The sequence below is a fragment of the Taurulus bubalis genome (assembly GCF_910589615.1).
Source record: "Taurulus bubalis genome assembly, chromosome: 2".
Taxonomy (NCBI): domain Eukaryota; kingdom Metazoa; phylum Chordata; class Actinopteri; order Perciformes; family Cottidae; genus Taurulus; species Taurulus bubalis.
The window spans coordinates 18,260,865-18,275,748 of record NC_136590.1 but is presented as its reverse complement, the minus strand read 5'-3'; the positions used below and the strand labels follow the sequence as shown (position 1 = coordinate 18,275,748).

The 14,884-nt window shown below is 44.8% G+C and overlaps 1 protein-coding gene across 1 annotated transcript in view; it reads right to left on the bottom strand.

Annotated features, from left to right (window-relative positions):
• Positions 1-1,103: 1,103 nt before the first annotated feature.
• Positions 1,104-14,884, bottom strand: part of cacna1g (calcium channel, voltage-dependent, T type, alpha 1G subunit) — a gene marked incomplete at its 5' end in the record, with an annotated part of 203,919 nt that continues 190,138 nt past the window's right edge. The window contains 5 exons of the mRNA XM_079214082.1: positions 1,104-3,623; positions 6,728-6,897; positions 7,132-7,339; positions 9,453-9,575; positions 13,589-13,741. Of these exons, the coding sequence (XP_079070208.1) occupies positions 2,733-3,623; positions 6,728-6,897; positions 7,132-7,339; positions 9,453-9,575; positions 13,589-13,741 (1,545 nt within the window). The 3' untranslated portion in view covers positions 1,104-2,732. The remainder of the gene's footprint in view (positions 3,624-6,727; positions 6,898-7,131; positions 7,340-9,452; positions 9,576-13,588; positions 13,742-14,884) is intronic.

The following is a 14,884-nucleotide window of genomic DNA, read 5'->3' as shown; positions in this document are numbered from 1 at the left end:
TCGGGACTCATCCGCCTTTGAAATATCAGTGAAAACAAAAATAAAGGCGCCCTAATTTGTGAATCTGATTAGCAGCATCAATTTAGCAGCATGAGCCCTTTAAATTATATAAACATGTCATTATTGCTGCTTTGTTTCTACGTTTCATGCTCACATTATTATATCAATTTTTCAAAGGCGGTTGGTTTGTTAAACACAACTGCCTGAGGAGTTCCTTTTAGCTCCTGCTGAGATGTTATATATTTAATGATTTAAATCATTCTCTGGCATAAAAGTCAGGCCACATTTTTACACTTGAAAGATGAACAAATTAGCCCCAGACCACTGCGGATAAGCACGGTCATATTTCTGTTGGAATTTGTGCTTTTTCGATTAAATGGATTCGATAAGTAAGTCAATTCATTCACCTCTGTTCAGGTTTGCGTCCCAACATTCTTGAACCGTACGCAGACGGGGCTGTTTTAGGCTGCGACCACATTTGTTTCCTGCTCATGCACGTCACAAGAACATACAGAGCAAGAGCTACAGAGCACGACCAGTGTTGCGTCATTCTCACCGCCATACAACTCTGCGATCATGCAACTGGGCATTCAATAGTTCAATCAATCCAAAAAAATACAAATAAAGGGAAAGGAAAAGTTCTAAATAACATGCGGTTGCTCGAAGTTAAAGATGAAGATCCTGGAAGAACATGTCTACGTCTCATTGAGGCGATGATGTGATACACAGCTCAAGCTCTTGAGCTACCGACTACTATCGTCAAAAAGGAACACACGTGTTTAAACATCGCATCCTCTGCAGCTTCCGTCAGTCTCCGCTCTAGAAATAAGGCGTTGGATAATGAAACCTGGAAAAAATACTAATAGTCGTTTTTTTTTTAAATGGCAGGGAACATTTACTTCACAGTATCCATGGGAAGGGAATCCAGTGGTCTTGATCCAAGGATGGTCTTCATCAGTTATGCTGCACCTGCTCGTGCTACCTACTGGAATTTTGCTTCAAAAGAGCACTCCGACAATTTAACACTGTCGGACGATGGACAGGTTAAAAATAATAAGGAACAAAATTGGTGCGGCAGATAACGTCTTCTTTATTCCACTCTCTTCGTCTTTGTCCAAACCCTGGCGCCTACAATACCCACAGTGCAACTTGACCGTCAACAGCCGGATTGGAAAGTTCATGTGTACTATGCAAGCGGCAGCCAATGCGGCCTCGAGCAGAGGTGAGGAGCGGGCTACCAAAGCTAAGCTTTTGTCTTTCTAACTCCACATCCCAGTATTACTTATTGTCTTCACACCCAACCAACCCTGACTCATGTGACATCACTTGCTGCTTTTTAATCAGAATTCCCAAAGCTTCCTCTGAAGCCACAAAAGGCTTCGTACCACTTTCCCCCATATGCAGCAGTACGGGTGTAGTGTGTAAAATGGGTGAAGCCTGTCATGTTCCCCCTTTTTTCCTGGGATGCTGAGCTATGAACACATTAAGATTCAGAGTTACTTCCAATGAACTTCTATTCTGTCTTCTGGGGTGGATTCAGCCCGTTTACGTTCGTTCTCCAATGTCACAGGAAAGATCTGCTCTGTGCCACAAGGTCAAATGGATTGTGCTCGTGGGTTTGGGTCATGTGCCTGGTGCTGACAAAAGGAAGTCAAAGTGGAAGCCCAATTTTACAGCCGAGGTATAAACATATTTGCCGCCTGGTACAAAAAAACAGTTTTGGTCTCTGTAGCTAATACCTTCATGACAGGTAGGCTGTGCCAGTTGGATGAGCAAATTCTAAGAAGGTAAAAGAGAAGAAATACGACAACTGTTTAATCCATTTTAAATTGCTGTTTTGGGGAAATTGATCTTCATAACCTGCCGACTTAGTGCCGTCTCTGTGGAATCAAGCAATCAATGGAAAATACTTCAAGTAACCTCTATGTTTCCTGTAACAATCAAACCACCACAGTCTAATGTGTGTGCTTAAAAATCCAAACTCAGTTTAATGACTTTTTTCATATATATATATATATATATATTATTCCTACAAATACATGGTTTTCAGCACTTTGAACAACGTTCACTTTCCTCAGTAAACCAAGAAAGCTAAAATATCATTGAAAAAAGGACAAAGACAAAACATTTTGACAAAAATAAAAATAAAATCACAAAAAAAACCCGAATAAAAAAACAAAAACAACATCCTGTACAAACACTATAGCCCAATAATTTAAGAAAATAGTGTCTCTAAAACGTTCATATTGCTTTGTACCTCCACTGACCACGCAAAGCCCGCCCTGTGTAACACCAGGCAGTTCATATGGCGACCACAGAGGGCGCCAAATCCTGGGAGGGAGGGGCTGATGTCACTCCAGAGGTCATGGGGTCAAGCTGCAGCCAGTGGCATGCAGACGGAACGGAAGAGAAACAGTCACGTCTCGTGTGGTTGATTCCGGCGTCCTCTTCTTCTTGGGTTCTTTTGGCAGTAACAATACAAAGACTAGGGATGTCACACTACTACAGTACCGTACGCCTCACGGAACCAAGGATGTAGTTTCACCTTTATTACTCTCTACAGCATTATTACTAGAACTATCACTATCACAGATACACAGTGTGCATCGAGTGTTTGTGTGTGTGAAGTGTCCGTCCAGCTGTGTGCGCGCACACGCGTCTGTGTGTGTGTGTGTGTGTGTGTGTGTGTGTGTGTGTGTGTGTGTGTGTGTGGCCGTATCAGTGTTCAGTGCTCAGGGCTTGTCTTCTCTGGGAAGAGTCAGTAGCTTGGGGTTGGTGTTGGGGTTTGCCAAGCTTCCGTCCTGTCCCGATCCCTCCCCAACTCCCAGGTCAAAGGAGTCCTTGGAGTCACTAGAGGGCGCTCTCCTCCTCAGGCAGGTGTCCCTGCTGGGCAGAGGAGGGGGCATCCCCAACCCCCCCAGCCTCATGCTCCCGAGTCCACCCACGCCCGGGTAGAGGCCCTCCTGTCCATCGGGTGGGTCCACGGAGATGCAGGGTGGACTCATCTTCTTCTTGTGCCGGGGCGAGGGCAGCGAGGTCTGAGCGGGGGTTTGGCTGTGGATCTGCAGGCTGTTGGCTCGCGACTCCACCGAGGAACCTGCTTCCACAGAGGGACACCGCAGGTCATCCAACCAGGAGTAGGGGCGGGGGCGGGACGGGGGGGCGCCACGGCCCTGCGTGTCGGCGCTGTGGAACCTCTTCAGCGTCCTCAGGCTCGCACTCCGGCTCTCCTCGGCGCCGCCGTCGCCACTCGACTCCGCCGGGACGCCACCGCTGCCGGCCAACACCCCATCAATGATGAGGGACACTTCCTGGTCCGCCGAGGCCTCCTCCTGTTGGTGCGGCCTGGCTGGCAAGAGCGGAGGAGGAGAGGGGGAGGTCGGGGAGTGGGAGGCGAGGCAGTGCTGGTCATGAAGCTGGGTGTGCACGCTGCCGGGGCGGGAGGGTTTAGTGGAGGCGCCGGGTGTGGCGGGGACCAGGCAGAGAGCAGACTGCTGATAATGATGGGAGCGGGGAGATGGAGAGGAGGAGGGGGATGGAGGGAGGCCCACATTCCCGAGTCCTTCATTGCTCTCCCCTCCATCTGAACACAGGGCCTCCTGAGAATCAGTAGATACTGCAACCTGGAAGACGGGGCATGTAGGGGGGGGAGAAGGGTGAGGGAGATGGAGGTAAATGTGCCATGAAGAAATGGAGGAAGAGATGGGGGATAGCGAGGGTATGGGGGATCAGGGGAGATGAGAAGGAGGGGGCGTGGGGGGGGGAGACTAGTTAGTCTGAGGCGATGAGGATGAGAAGCAGCAGGTTGGGTCAAAGTTCACCATCTGGCCAGCATATTCCCATAGTCCTCTATGCGCTTCTCATCGGCGGCGTGGGCTTGAATTGCAATTGCAACCTCTCGCCATGAACGGTAACATGGAATATATTGTGATCTGAACTTTGGTCTTGTTTTATTAATTTATCGGTCCTTCTGTTGAGGCCTCAAATGTGATGGGAGTCATTGTGAATGCTCCACACGTTGCTCTGCGCTCACTTTAGGTCTCAGTTTAACACATGACAAGTATGGAGGTAACTAACGCCAATCCTGATCTCGTCTGCGAGTTACAGAGTATGACGATGAACGGGCTCATAGGAAGTAGGAGACATCTTCAGGTAAACTTTTGAGATAAAAAATTATATTTGCATATACTGGACGTTTTACATTACATTTTATTTGGCTGACGCTTTTATCCAAAGCGACTTCCATTTTTGCTCTATAAGCCGTAGGCACAGCAACGGGGAGCAATTAGGGGTTAAGTGTATTGCTCAAGGAAGCAACAACAAGGACTAGCGGAGCCGGGGCTCGAACCACCGATCCTCTAGTATTTTGTGGAGGGGCTCTTTAAAGAGTCGTGATGACGGGACAAATTAACTACTTGAACTCCCCAGAAACTCTCAACGTCACGATTAGGATTCTCTTGGACAATTTTTCGACGGCGTTTAAAAAAACTAACCGTATAATGATTATGAATGTAATCAAAAAGGACCCTTTGCTTTGTTGTAAATGAATAAATAGAACCTGTCAGTCATGTGACAATTCAGTGGTTTCCAACCTGCCGGTACCATGTGACATGTTTCCATGTTGGAAGCTCATATTGTTTTATTTTTTTTATTTTTTGCAGAAGGACTCGTCAGGCTGAGTGCTGGATAATACAGTGAACTCTGAACCAGACCACCTGACCCTTGAACTTTTGACCATTCACTCAACACCCTGTAAACCATTTTGGAGTTAAATTTACAACCACATTTGGATCCCCCTCTGAACAAAACCATTCACAGGGTGTGAGGCCAACGGCCAAGAGGGAAACCGCACGCATGCAGCTACTGTGGGAGAGGAAGGCTTAGTGAGCATAATGGTCGCTACAACTCATAAAATGGCCGCATGACTTGTTTCCTCCAGAATGTGTAGAAATGAGGAAGCGAGGCATGGGTGGGTTTGATTAATTAAGGGCCAAATTTGGTGAAAATGTCTGGACTGACATTTACAGATGAAACCTGCCCTATTGGTTGGGCCATAGAGACACCTGGTGGTCAAAGACATCAAAACCAGGCCCGGCCGGTCACCAGCCACAGCAATGTAACACCAAGTAACACAGAATAACTGGAACACTACGAAGATCACCCTGTCACACCTCTTTTTTTTTTAAAGCAACATGGGTTAGGGGCAATAACTACTGTATACAGTTTATAGTTGACAGCTAATTGCCTTCAACACACTAACCTAGTCCATAGAAAAGCCACAAGTGCTCCATCATTGTGGTACACTGCATGTACAAAATGGGCAAATGCATATGGACAGCGCTCGCTGTCTGTTCGGTAGCAATCCCCTGAGTTTTATCGTTTGTAATGTAGTTAAGTGCATTGAATTTTGGGTAAATGTCGAAGCCAAATGGCATCTTTTGTCTGGCTGGAATACATTCTGTCACTCAGCTATCAAATCCGCTGACGCAATGCTACATTAAGAGTATCGGAAGATTCCTGAAGTCAAAGTCCCGGTGAGATGACCCACCGGCTGATGGTTAGCAGGAGATAAAAATCAAATGAGTGACAAAGGGGCGGGGTCAGGGGAGGGTAGGGAGGGAAGCCTGTGTGTCTGTGTTAAATCTGGTTGTCTCTTGGGAGATGAACATGGAGTCCATTGTTTCTGAAAGGCCCAGCGGTCGCTGAAGTCTGCGGTTTCAGAAACAGGAGTATCTGTGTTTGAGCAGGAGCTCGGGGTCGGGCGGCTTTTGGGCCCAACTGAGCTGAGATCAGAGAGTAACAGATACCATGTGGAGAATGAGGCAACGGACACGTTAATACCAGATAGGAATACCAAGAAGAAAGGGAGGAAGAAGGAGGGAGAAGAGGGACACTGTTTAGAACATGCAACGAGGAGCGGGATTCAGGAAAGCTCTGAACCAGATTGTCTATCTATTTTCTAAGACTGAAGTGTTTTCTCACCCGCGTTTATGATTTAAGAACATTTGGGAAAAAAAAGGTTTCCCCAGGATAATCTTTCGAAGTTCCTCATTTTATCTTAATCTGTGAAAAGTGTGGGAAAAGGACGTTCTGCCAGGGTTTTTTGTTTGTTTTGTTGTCAGGATCAACTTTCAAAGTGTTTGTTGTTGGTAATATAAATTTCGGCAAAAGGAGGCCGTAGTGCACCACAACCCCATGTTCTAAATAAGACTAAAAGCATTCTTGTTTTCCCTTAAATGTTGATTAAATACATTTCTAGCCAAAAGAAAGACAAGACAGTGATGTTAAATAACTGGCTAACGCACACCATATGTGACTTATGTTTAGAGGAGAAATTAAAACTCACCTGGAAGAAAACATGAATGCTTTCAGTCCTATTTATAAAATGGGGCTATAGTGCACATCAGCCTCTTGTGGCCAAAAAGTCATCCTAACAGATGAAAAAAGTTACTTAGAAAAATCATTATTGGCAAAAATGTGTGCTTTAGTCAAAATGGAAAGACAACAATTCAGTTCAGACTTTTCTCTCTTGCCTCTCAGGGATTCCGTAGGTCAGGGCCACAATTGTAGAGTAAATTTGAGATTTAAAGAGATTTGAAAAAAGTTTTTCTGTGGTGTAAGGAATAACTTTGACTGAGCTTTCATCCCATACAGTACACACACAGGAGGAGAAGGTCATAAAAGCGGAGTAAAGGGAAAATCTGAAAGCAGTGGGATGTGTAGTCACCTGTCTGCGGAGCGTCCGGCTGAGCGTGTGCGCGCGTCTGGGAGGGGGAAGTCGTGGGATGCACTCCGAGTCCGAGTGGCTGTGGGGGCTGATGGGTCGGAAGAGGTCGGCGGGGACATTCAGCTGCTGGGAGCGCTCCTCTGGTTGGGAACGCACTGAGCTGCTGGAGCCTGCACAAGCACCGGAAGAGCACGGAACATGAAACGACAGGACGGCTCCAGCTGGTGCGTTGCTTCTCAGAGGAAATCACCGGCTTTGGTTGGTGTCAACTCGCATTGTGTTACAAATGCCAAATTTTACAAGGCCTCCCATGTCTGGCCAAAACAGTAAATAGATGTTTTGTCGCAGGTGCTAGTTTAAAGTTGTGAATAAAAAAATGAAATAAATACCGTATCGTGCATTACCTGATTGGCCCCTGTGGGAGCTCAGTAAGTGCTGGGGCCCCTGTGTCTGTGCTAGAAAGTGTGCTGGAGCCGGGGCCGCGTTGCCAACGGGCTGCAGGGGGAGGAACATGTAGCTGTCGTTGGGCAGGGAGTGTGTGCGTCCCACCACAGGCTTCCTGACACTCAGCAGGTTGTTCTCCAGCGGCTCCCCGGGATCCAGCTGCTCCGGCTGGGGAAAGAGACGAGGGAGTCATGGCCCCTCTGGGGTTGGAGGAATTGGATGCTCCTCTTTAACTTTCACACTCTCTCTAACACACTGAGATACCATGGTGAGCAAAGAGGTCATCAGCATACACAGAACAACAGATATTTGCATGTTGGGGTTGACGGGCACAGAGCTGCCACAGATCACAGAAACCAGACCACGCTAGACCAAAAGTTTCCAAACGCTTTCTTTTTTCATTTTCTGAGGACTTGTGTCTGCATTATCCTGCACAGTCATGTCACATTAAGTTAGCCTGCTCCGTGATTGTGTGTCAGCTGGGGCAGTCTGACCCATTACAGAACCGGTTCACACCCATCACAGAGCTACTGGGGCTCCACACGGCAACTCAAGGAAAAATAAACTAGAGGACGCCAGAGGACTGAAAGCGAGTACAAACACGGACGAAGAAGACTGAACAGGAAAACGACCAAGAGACTCACATGTAAAGCACATAAGAGGAAATAAATTGAGGAAAAAAAGAAGGAAGGAAGGAAATAAGTTTAGAGAGAGAGAGAGAGAGAGAGAGAGAGAGAGAGAGAGAGAGAGAGAGAGAGAAGAAAGAAAACTAAGGAGAGAAAACCACAAACTGGCAGGCGAGAAGGCGCACTACTCTACTGGACTGGAGAGTCACACACATTAGGCTGGAGAGGTGGAATGAGAAAGGGAAGAGAAAGTTGGAGGGCACATGGTTAGATTCACCGGGGTCTTTCAACACCTCTTGTACTCCTTCACTTCTTCACCCTCCTCCTCCTCTCTTTTGTACGTTAGTCCCATTAACGCCGACTTTGTGTTGTGCGTTGCCTCGGCCTTTCCATTTGTGAGACTGACAAGGTTACAGGGGTTACAGTCTGTGAGGAAGAACTGTGATCATTAAAGTGACAAACTGTTTTTTAATTATACCTCGACACCCGGTTGGCATTCAATTAATTTTCCCTTTAGTGGGAAGACGCCCTTTCAAAGAAAGGATATCCAACCCCAGAGCCCACTGGGGCAGGACCCCGTGGAGGAATGTACGCACTAATCCTGGTGGGGATGCATGTATAGGTCTAAATGTATGATATTGTGTCTTGTGAGGAATAATAATGCACAAGGTGGTGATGGAAGGATGTTCACTCATGAGTCTGTTGGCTGCCACTTATTTCATGGGTCTGTACTTTCCTGGTAATTTCTTTAAAAGCTTCCTGGAAAGAGTTGGGCTATTTGCGACTAATTATTCAGAAAAATTTAGACAAACTTAATCTCAGTTAAATATTCATCATTGGACAATTTCTTTCTCAATATATGTTGAATTGTTTATTGTTTGTCCTGACTATAAGACTCAGTGTTTTTGCGAGCAATACAATGTAATTATTTAATTGGTCTCCACTCTCCTAAGATGTAATAACAAAAGACACAATTGTTTCCAAGAACATTTTCCTCTGGATTTACAGTTACATATAAGAAATTATAGGAAACTATTGGACCTGTATAATAATAATAAAAAGCCTTAACATGACTCTGTAGCCGTGGTATACAGTAATTCATCACATGTGATGTATCACTATACCTATAATTTGTAAATTTCCCACTTTGGCGCCTGTAACAAAACAAAAAAACACTGTAGCTGACAGCAATTACTTTGTTTTAACCTTTTCTGTTGCTGAAAATATCATTCTACTGCAGCAACAGTGAGAGCACTGAGAGTTAATCCCAACAGTAACATTGCGGGTCAGAAATACCAAAAACAATGAGCTGAAAAACCTCATAAAGCTGAGCGGAAATGCAGGAGCAGGAGTGGAAATCTATGTATCTTCATTAGGATGGAGCAAACACCTTTCACATACGAGTCATTTGATCCAAATACTAACATAACATTTAATTGTACTGGGACTACCGGTGCAAATTAGCTGTTTAGCTAATTGAGCTAATTGAGCATCCACACGTCAATGTGAACCTGTTGCACCCAAGTGTGTGAGAGCAGCAGGAGTGCAAGTGGCTTTGGAAGTGCCCCGTGAATGGAAAAACACTACAAGATACTGCAGAGCGGAAGAGGGAGGGAAAAGGGATGGAGAACGAGAAAGAGAGGAGCTGTCAGTACATTGCATTCCAGACTGTTTAGAAAGAGGGGGTTAAAATCGCCGGGGGCCGAGTCGTCGGTCAGAGCTAAGGACCAGGACTTCTCAGAGGTCAGAGACAGAGCTTCCATCTCCGCTAGAGGGATCTAGACAGGGAGAGACAACGGCTGGTGAGCAGAGAAAACAAACGCACATAGATAAGGACGTAGCACACAGATGAGAGCTGCAGCTAACAAGAAACACTCGCTTGAAACCACATGTGTTAAACTGGAAGGGTGTCGCCGAGCGATACGACGAGGAAGGACAAAGCCAAAATGTGGAGGCTGGGACGTACATGGATGGAAGACCATTCCATTTCTTTGTTGCTGAGGTTTTTTTTTCTTTGAAAATGTTCCGATCTAAGATGTCCGGATTTAGGCCGGACAGTCCGGATTTCCAATGCCCTGTCTGGCGTCTGGCGCAGCATCAAGCCGGACATATATTTGTCCTCCCTTTTGCATACCTGCAAACTTGTCACCTTCGGCGAAATTCGCCGTTTTTAAATCAAAATATGTGAACTGACCGGCCAGCGTTTCTGAGATTGGAGTGAGACACGAAGAAAAGGTGAGGTCGTGATCTTGGCAATAAAACATTTTTGATGTGACGTGTCGAGTCTTGGCCAATCAGCGTTAAGATGTCTACAGCGGCCATTTCTCAATATGCGTTCTTCTCTGTACTTGATGAGAAAAAACACATCTGGAAGTTGACATTCTCTGAATACTACTGTTGAGTCATAAAATGCAATTTTAGGATGTTTTCAGACGAGAAGTTAGTTGTTTAAGCATCAAATCTGTGGTTGGTTTGTGAAGAATCAGCTTACTTAAAAAGATACGCCGACGATTTGAGGTCCTGCTCTCGGACTGGTGAGTCCCGCCGGCACCGGGCCGTCAGCGCTCTGCTGCCCGCCGAGAGCAGCCTGATCCCTGAAATTTCTCCTTAGCGGTTAAACATGAGATATCATTCTGTTTTGAGGATCTAACGAGCGAAATGTATTCGTTTATTATTTATTCACAGTAACGTTACATCAGTTTGACTGAGGGAAAGATTAAGATTCATAACTTAAGATTTTAATTTTACTTTTACTTTCAACTACAGCGGTGTCTTTTTACTTTTGACCAAATTGTTTGCAATTATATGTGCATCTATATAAATATATAAGTATATATATAAAATACATACAAAAATACATACTAATTATTTGTTCATTACAATAATATAATAATATAATAATAATAATAATTACATATTAGTAATATATTACATATATAATATATATATAAGATATATATATATATATATATATATATATATATATTACATATACATATTAATAATACAGAAATACATATTATTTAATTGATAAAGCAGGGCATGCTCCAAGGAGATCAATTACAGTAAAAAGGGCTCACATCCCCTCTCTTCACACTTAATAAAATCAAACTGCACCCCTCCTATGCAATTAGTCACAGCCTCACAAAATACCGCATAGTGTCCTCCTTTTTGGTGTTATGGATATGGTCACCCTAGATGTAAGGCAGGCGGCAACCAAACAGCGGTCTGAAAATTGAAGCCTCTTCTGGTTGTAAAAATAGGTCCACATGTATAGAAGTATATATAAAATGACTCTACTTCTTTCTTGATTTATTCCCTCAGTAAACATTGTAAACATGAGCTACCTTGTGATTGACAGTCTCTGTGGTGTCCTTGTTTTCGTCGTAGAACACGGTGTGTTTATTCAGTTCATGAAAGTTTTAAAAGTATCACGTAGCATTAGAGTGTCTTGTTCTAACATTTAATGTTTTATTATTTGATTGATGCATTTTACTGGTTTGTTTTAAGTCTGTCGTCTCCTTTATTGCAATTTATTTTAATGATTTTATGTGTTATTCTTGGCCAAGACCACCTGGTAAAAGAGATGCAAAATCTCAATGGGATTATCCTGGCTGAAACAAAATCAACGCTATTTCTATTATTCAATTGTGGGGTTCTGAACAGTAGTGTAATGACACACTCACACACACAGACACACCTGGTGATTCTGAGGAAACCAACTGTGATACAACGTGAAACAAACGGGACAATCACACTGGTTAACAGCAGCAAACGAGCAGACAGGGAGGGAAATCATTCATGTAGTATTCCATGCAATGAACAAAGACTTTGTGTTAAACCTCTAAGTGTCTGTCCTAGTTTTGAGTTGAATTGGCGTCACTGAACCCTGTAGAGCTTGGTCTCAGTCTTGCAGTGTTTTGAAGCCTCGGGGCGTTTCTGTATTTTCAGCTTTGTTCCTGCTTAGCGGAAATGCCTTCTGACAGGCAACTGTGGGGGCCGTCCGAGCAGAGCGGGGTGAGGTCCCCGAAAAACCCAACGGAGAACATTTCTACTAATGTATCCGAAGCAGAGAGGCGGCCCACATGGTGTCTTTTAGAAGATGGGCTTTTGCAATGCTGCCTTCAAGAAGGGAAAAGAGGACATTTCAGCAGACTTGTGTGTAAACTTGGATGTGATCTCCTTGCTCCTGGAATTGCAGGTCATCACTTTGCGGAGAAGCTGTTTTTGCAAAGTATGACACACGTGACGGAGCGAACTCTAAACACCCCCTGCCCACAAAAAATCTTCCAAACGTGAATGAGTCAGCTCGTTCGATCATGCGCCGGTTAGATTTGTGTCCAACTTGATCTGATGTCGTGCACATGTGGTCAACGATAACCTCACGAGAGCGAGGCGGCCGCAGTTTTTAGAGCTGTGCGCCGCAGTCGCTCTCCACCGACTGCATGACCCAATGCATGATGGGAAACGCCTGGCTGTCGCCAGATCAGAGAGCTGATTGGCTTTTAGATTTGATAACAAACACCACGTTTTGTAGAAACGCCTTATTTTTCTGTGTAGTATACACAGAAGAATACTTATACACAATACTTAACGCTTGATTGTTGGCTGTTAGTCTCAGGTTCTAAAGACATATCTGAAAGACATATCATTCTGTGATTGATAATAATAATAATAAAGCTTATTTATATAACGCATATCAAATCGAGCAGCAAATTGGTTCACAGTGAGACATAAAAAGAACAACGGATTGAACACAATGCAGATACACATATTTCTACAAAAATATATATTCACAAACATGAATAAATCTGAACGAGGTCTGCAAACTACAAGTAGCCTAACTGTTTCAGTGATTTTGTTTGAGACTTGTCTACTTCCCAGGCGAGGCGCAGTTCATCATCTGATATAAAGCGAGCGAGGACGAGAGCGAGGGAATGAGGTCATGGCCTTGGCGGGGACATGACGCGCTGTGGTGGTGGGCAACGGGGCTGGTGAGAAAAGGGGGAAATGAAAATATTCAATGCGGAGGAATGCCAGTGCAGAAGCGATAATTGCTGTCGGGCTGCACAGTACTTGTGTACAAAGTGTCTTGGCCATGGATTCTGCACTCCACAAACTTTATTCGTCTGATGAAGTAAATCATTATTAGTCTGCTATTAAGTCATAGAATTATTGTCTGCGAGTCGAGATCATTTCAATCAGTTTGATTTGCCGTTTCTTTATGAGAAAATGAGAAGACATCTGGAAAATAAAAGTGAAAATGTATTTTCAACAGAGTCCTGAGATGCTAAAAGACCAAAAAAAGTAAGATAAATGAAGTAGAATATATAAACAAGTCAGAACAAATCAGCAAATCTAAATACAAAATAAATAAATGCGAACCATAATCATAAAACTGTGTTTGTGCTGCTCACAGCACTAGAAAATCATATTTAAAACCACAACTTCTCTGTCTAGAATCATTGTTCCCACTGATAATCCACAGAACACCCTGTGGGAAGTTTTCATGGGGACTATTTCCTCGGTTGAAAGTAGTTCCAGTGAGGTCTGTGGATTATCCTGAGTGGCCAGGGCATTGTTTCATAAACGTCATGCGGTTATTGTTTAGACAAGGACACAACATCCTGTCTGTAATGTTTTGTGGTTTGTTCTTGATAATCAGAAATTACAGCAGCAACGTCTGCATTGCAATTTGAATTGCTTGCGCAGCCCCACAAGAACAATGAGAGTCGTGAGACGTGACGTATGAAACTGGAGGCAGTGAGTCATCATTCTGGTGATTATTGACCTTCTTGTCGCTGCTGTGCTTGCAGGTCTTGGGGGGCAGCGAGTAGTAGTGGCAGATAGAGCCAGACAGGTTGTCCATCAAGCTCAGCTCTCCCTCCACTGAACCCTGGAAGACCAGGGAGACCGAGTCAAACTGCGCCCTCCGCTGGATGAACTTAGATGATGCAGAGGGAAAAGACAGAAGGAGAAAAGAGAGAAAAAGAGAAGAGAAGAAAAGGAGGGGATGGAAGAAGTCGTAGAAAATGGAAAGTCAAGACAGAGACACAGGAATAAGTGTGGAAAGAGAGAGTGGATCACAAAGAAAGAAAAAGGAGGAAAAGAATCGATCAGATCGAAAACAAACAGATATACAAGACATAAGACAAGATACAGGATAAGAGAAGATAAAACACATCCAAGACGAGAATTAGAGTATCTGTCACCCTTTGCCTTAGTTAGTATCCAGGCCTGTAAGGGTCATCCTAAATGAGCTGAAGCTTCCATGCAGAAACTGAATAAATACAGTATTTAACCTCCCCCAACCCATTCATCCACCACTGGCTCTTGTGTGTTGCCATTTAACCCCACCAGGGGGCACTACAGCACCGCAGTTTCGCTGGTTTCCCAAAGGGCCCGGAGAGGAGATTGTGGCTTAACCACACATGTTTTTGGAGGAGCGGCGGAGGAAGGGGGATAACATTGTACAGGGGAAACACACAACGACAGCGAGACCGCTACTTCCTATCGCCCCCTCCCCTCCCCAAAAATTAAGTTCCCCGCTGTCTGGAAATAGCTGTTTAAGTGAACAACAAGGCCCTGTGGTCCAGCTTTCCCATGGCACTGTGACCTATCTGTGACTGGCATGTCCTTTACACACACACACACACACACACACACACACACACACACACACACACACACACACACACACACACACACACACACACCAAACTGTAAACCCTGCTGTTATGGGTCAGTGTGGGTTACACAGAATGAGGCATTTGCATATCCAGTGCATTTTATTCTTAGTACGACTCTGGTTTTTGATACATCCCTCATAAATGCATCCCCTTATGTTTTGAAATGATGCCAGAATGTGGAGGGAACATATCCTATTATGGCCAATTCCGCCACATTTCGTTTACATGTGGGCTACGGTTTAGGCAACGAAGAGACATTCCTCCCAAGAAACCTATGATGTCAGATACCATCCAGCATGCTCAGTGTCCCTCGGCATGGGCTGGAGAGTAGACGAATGGTCTGGACCGGAGACGTGGGGGGGGGGGGGTCATCTGCCGGGCCCCACGGTCTGGCCCCC